Here is a 6,000-nt window from a genome sequence, read left to right as displayed (position 1 = left end):
TCCTGTTCTATCTTATCCTGTTCTATCCTATCCTGTTCTAGCCTATCCTGTTCTAGCCTATCCTGTTCTATCCTATCCTGTTCTAGCCTATCCTGTTCTATCCTATCCTGTTCTATCCTATCCTGTTCTAGCCTATCCTGTTCTATCCTATCCTGTTCTAGCCTATACTGTTCTAGCTTATCCTGTTCTATCCTATCCTGTTCTATTCAATCCTGTTCTATCCTATCCTGTTCTAGCCTATCCTGTTCTATCTTATCCTGTTGCTATCCTATCCTGTTCTAGCCTATCCTGTTCTATCTTATCCTGTTCTATCCTATCCTGTTTTAGCCTATCCTGTTCTAGTCTATTCTATTGTCTTATTTTATTTTCTATTCTAAGATGTATTCTATTCTACAGGTATTCCTTTCTATACTGTGCCAATGCAGCTTTATTCTTCATTCACCTAGAGGTGAATGTCATGTACATGTGCATCAAATATGCTATTCTCTGTATTTATCCAGGAAAATAACTTGTCATCAAATTCAGACATTTCAAGAGACTGATAGAAAAACTAGAAAAGGACCCAGACTCTCAACACATCACACTGTACCTTCATAATGGTATCGGTTAAAAAATAATCTATTTTACATGGTCCAGCGCTTTCAGTCTGTGGTATATGCAATTCCACCCATGCAGTTCATGTTGATATTCTGAGGTTAACATACCCTTTCATACCGTTTATTAAAGCAGTGGCTCAGGTGGCCTTGCAGACGACTAAGTGTGTGCCGCACTCTCCTTTTGGTGAGGGCTTATTGGGTTTTCGATTAGCTGATACAGGGGTTGGACGGAAGGACTCGGCTGCAGCCTTGAATTCAGAGATGACCGTTTTATCACCAGCCTGACCTTTGACCTTGATCCTCCACAGGTGCTTAGCAATGAGAACATCCTGACGCTAAAGGCGGTGAGGCAGGAGGATGCTGGGAAGTACGTATGTCGGGCGGTGGTCCCCCGAGTTGGAGCTGGAGAGAAGGAAGTGTCCCTCACTGTGAATGGTAAGTACATTTCACATGTGGATGAATGCTAAATTAATTTCCAAGTTCAATGTGGAAGTTGTTCCAAGCTTAGGGACATGTTTCAGGCTAGCTGGACTCAGGGACAACAAGGTAAAAGCGGAGACATATTTACACTAGGGGAGTCAAAATCAGTGGGTCATAATAACATAGTTTGCTTTTGACAGGATGAAAGAAAGCATTGATTTACAGCTAGGACTGTAACTTAGTATGTAAAAATGAACTATTAACTATTTCAATGAAAGGATATCTGTCATATCACAATGGCTGTCAATAATTGTTGATACCCAATTCTATCATAATATTGCCTAACCCTATCCTATTACAGATACGTTTTGATGTCTCAAGGCTTTCTGACATCAAAGCTTAGCCTGAATGTTGTCCTAAGACTAGTGTACTTTCAATTGTTCCTTATCTTTCAAAGAGGAAACATTTTAAACATAAACATACTTAACATGTATTTTACATATTAGAAATATGTGTGTTATCTGAAAGGGAATAAAATGGTCATTGTCTGTTAGTGTTTCGTTAATATACTCAATGTCATTGACAATGACTTCACCTAGGAATGAGCATGTTGCACCAGAAATAAGCAGCACAGGATAAATGTAATTAAAGGTGAAAAAGGTGATTAAACACGTCTTAACATCGATTGCAAATGGACTAATCTCCCAGCCTTATCTCAGTGCCGTGACAGCTGGCCAAGGCTAAATGAGAAGTTATTGCAACCTTTTTTAACTAATCAATAAATAGTAAACAAAGACAGTTGTTTAATATGCCTGAAGTCAAGGTCACACAATCGATGGCGAGCTCTATTGAATAACTCCTCCGTAGAAGAATAATTTCTTAAGCCGGGATATCATCATAAAATTCACGCCACAAGAATATGCAGGGTCGTAGGTAGCACCACAAAATGGCTGACTTGAAATTGTACTTTTTTCCCCCTCTCGCTTGCCAAAGGGGCTCTCTTATTGTCTGCTCTCATTGCAGGTTTAACCAGTCAATGAAAAGGGGTTCTGGAGGCATATAGACTGACTGTTTTGATGAAAGCTTTCACCCTTGAGCCCATACAGTGTAATACAGTTCTGCTGTATTGAACCAATAAGATAGAGGTTTGGCTTTTATGAATTTCTCCTTCTTTGCAAAGGAGGCTTTTTCTATCCTTGAAGCTTCTGTTAGGAAGTCCATTATTTGACAACCTGAAAAGGTGAAGCATTTGGCCTCATGGGTTTTCACACTAAACCCACCCATCACCATGGTTTCTAAGCGGAGGCTGATTGGACAGGTTATGGTTAAGAATGATATTGTACAGTGAAACTGTTTGGATTCCAGACTAATGAATCCTAGTTTCATTCCCCACTCCAATCACAAACAAGTGACACCTCCTCTCCTTCACCCTGTTTTCCTCCTCCGGCGACTCAGGAGAACTGCTCCAAGATAAAGTCATGGGAAATAAAGTTATCTAATTATAGCACTCTTTTGTGCTTCCATGTCTTTTGTCAGATCTCCCGAGTTCCCCCACAGGGCCCCTGTGTGAATACGTTTGGCTGTATTTAGAAGCCCATTTTGCACTGTAATGTTTGTTATTCTTATGGTCAGTAGTTCTGGAATTTGTAAGCTCTCCTTGACTTGGGAGGCTGTCAACGTCACACTGTGTCAGTCGAAGGTCACACGTTTCTAAGGTTTTCTTTCACAGGCGCAGGACTGCGAACTGGAATTACTTTGTTTTCTCTAGACCTTTATCTAACCCTTCCACTGTCCTCCGCTGTCCACCCAAACCTTCTACACTTCTTCTTCTCTTTCTTAGCCTTTAAGCAATGAAAACAACCTTTTCATCACACCGTGAATCTCAACTTAAGAAAAACGAATTAAAATCTCATCATGAATAATTGCTCGTCTCCGTTTTATTGTAAACTAGAAAGTATTATAATGCATGTGGCCTTCACCTTCCCCGCCATCTGATAGGCCGTTGATGTATGTGGGTGTTTTATTGGAATGATTGACTTATTTTCCCTTGGCCATGCTGTAGGTCCTCCCACTATCTCCAGCACCCAGACCCAGCAAGTCCTCTACGGGGAGAAGGGGCAGATCAAGTGTTTCATCCGCAGCACTCCTCCTCCCGACCGCATTGTGAGTAACACATCCCCCCTTCCTTCTAAAAACATGTATTTTATGTTCCAACCAACGAGGGACCTTATTGGTTTTAACATGATGAAGATGTGTACACGCCTCAAGTCAATCATTGACCAATAAATGACTGTGGACATTTGTTGTGAATAGAATGTGGAGGTTATTGGTTACACTTTATGAAATTATTGGTTACACTTTATTTTGATAGTCCGGATAGTCTACCTTTAGATGTACACAATGACTTATTGGCGTCCTTACCATTAACAGTATGAATTACTGTCTTACCTTGTAGACTGTATAGGGTAAGGAAATGATTATGGAATTTTGTAATTTGGGTGAAATATCCCTTTAAAGCAGTGCAAACCAAATGAATGAGCTTGACCTAAAGAAATAAGAAAGTAGGTCATGTGAGGACATCCCTAAGGACCTAACGTAGAATAATCAATGGCAAAGAATACCCTAATGAATATCCTATCCTAAGGTAAACAAGATGGCGTAGTCCATAGAGAAAGATCTCATAGACGTGTAGGCTAGTAACGAAATACATTAAGGGAAGTGAAGGCAAATCAATTGAAAATTAGAAGTAATTATCCTCATTTAGATAACAGAGTATCAAGCTTTCCTGAAACAGACTAATATTTCCTTCATAGTGGAAATGGAGGGATTCATCCCATTCCTGAACTATACTAATCAGCAGAGGTGGGACCAAGTCACTATTATTCGATACACAAGCAAGTCTTAAGTCACAAGGTCCGAGTCTAAAATTGAGTCCCAGAGTAGAACGGGTCGAGTCTTGAGTCAAGTCCAAGTCGTGCATTCTAAGACAAGTCATGTCGAGTCAAGTTTTTGAAATCAAGTTTCAAATCAAGTAAAAAAAATCTATACATGCAATGACTTGTTCAACCTCAAATCTGTGTCTATTTATTGAGGCTACCAGGAAGCCCTTTTCATTAGGCAGCCCTCAACACATTTTGAGTATGTAATTGTAAAATATGGACTTGTAGCAGTCGTAAGGGCATGAAATCAGCAAAAGGCAAGGCAGGTTGACGTGCTCAGAGTGTATATTTATTTACAGGTCACCTCTCCAACTGCCTTATAGGCCACCTCTCGGTATCATACAAAATATACAAGTAGATTGACCAAATATACAGTGGCAATAGCCCAAAAGAAATAGCCTCTGTATCAAGCTTAACCTGTCCTATCTGAATGGACACAGGTAGAGGGCAAGACTGCACAGCATCCACTTGAGAAACCAAATCAAATCTGTCTAAAAGGAGCTCAAACAGTTACATATAAGCACTTGGCCCAAGACCATACAATTACCCAATTGTCAATTACAACCAATAACATGGTTCTACAATGTAAAAGGCCATTTCCACCTCCATTGGTACATTCGTCTTAATCGGACTTAATGATTATTAATGATATTTCATCACGATTCATAAATGGAACAATAATTGTATCTTATTCACTGTAGACTGCTGACTCCAAAGCATGGCGTGCAGGCCAAGTAGCCTATTTCTATGCACACTGAGGCGCTCTTATTATGCACAACCAGAATGACAGAGACATAAGGACACAGACACACGGAACTCCGACAGAACCCTGGAAATATTAACAAAGGAAACCATACATTGAAGTAAATATACAGAACTTCTACCTCATGAGTCTTGCGAACGTTCATGTTCACAATAAACATCGGGCCCACTCAGAGGGTAAGAAATGGTAAATGAAAATGTATATCAAACATGAAACAGAAATGTCTTAAAGTATTGGAATAAATGGTACGGGGATGGAATGATGAAATGCTAGCAATTATTGTAGGATTAGATGGAATATAGATTTACCAAATATGCATTTAAAATATATACAGTATATATTTTACCTTTATTTAACTAGGCAAGTCAGTTAAGAACAAATTCTTATTTTCAATGACGGCCTAGGAACAGTGGGTTAACTGCCTTGTTCAGGGGCAGAGCGACAGATTTTTACCTTGTCAGCTCGGGGATTCGATCTTGCAACCTTACAGTTACTAGTCCAATGCTCTAACCACTAGGCTACCTGTGAAAGAAACAGCAGACATTTCAACAACAGAACAAAGCGCTCTCCACTGGAGTTTGGAGTGCGCAAGTGAAGAGACACGCATCTTCGTCACAGTAATAATTCATTTCACAAACAAATTCCAAATGCAATCTTCATAAGTAAATTATTCATTTCAAGCCATTTTAGCATGCCAAAAGACCAATAGGCCTATGCTAGTAAGTGTTGCTTGATGCCCCATTGCTGGTGAGCTTGCAAAGTAAACAGTTAATATTCTTGATCACCAACACATTTTTGGAGCTGCATGTATTATGCCAATCCTCTATGCCTACAATTTGATGTTTGTGCTGTACCCGATCCTATAGGGGAGACCGGGGATGGTTGTAACACAGGATAGTTGTAACACTTGCAACTCTTCCAATAAGAAGCAAGGTAGAATCATGTGATTCGCTGTGCACATGCTCAGTTTAATCCTAAACCCTCATGTGAAAAAGCAAGTCCCTGTGATAAACTCTGCAGATTCTATTGATGGAAATCTGATTTTGAGGTAAGAAAGTAATTGTTTTGACCAAATGTGTTTTTGTGATGCCATCAACTGCATTGTAGTTCCATTCATCAAACTTATATCAGGTTTATAACCAGTCTGTGTAGAGATATTTGATGCAAGTTAGCAATGCTAAAGTTTTAACATTTACCTGAAATGGACCTAGCTAATTAATGGCTGCAAGGGTCAGGGTTAGTTGTAACAATTTGTTAGAAAATGTTACAACTAACCCAAGTA

General features: G+C 39.6%; 1 protein-coding gene across 1 annotated transcript in view; it reads left to right on the top strand.

Annotated features, from left to right (window-relative positions):
• Positions 1–6,000, top strand: part of kirrel3a (kirre like nephrin family adhesion molecule 3a) — a 279,887-nt gene that overhangs the window by 234,048 nt on the left and 39,839 nt on the right. Inside the window, 2 exon segments of the mRNA XM_070434348.1 lie at positions 905–1,031; positions 3,079–3,179. Of these exon segments, the coding sequence (XP_070290449.1) occupies positions 905–1,031; positions 3,079–3,179 (228 nt within the window).

This window comes from Salvelinus sp. IW2-2015, linkage group LG23 (assembly GCF_002910315.2).
Source record: "Salvelinus sp. IW2-2015 linkage group LG23, ASM291031v2, whole genome shotgun sequence".
Taxonomy (NCBI): Eukaryota; Metazoa; Chordata; class Actinopteri; order Salmoniformes; family Salmonidae; genus Salvelinus; species Salvelinus sp. IW2-2015.
Note: the sequence above shows the minus strand (reverse complement) of the source record. Positions and strands in the feature narration are given on the sequence as shown.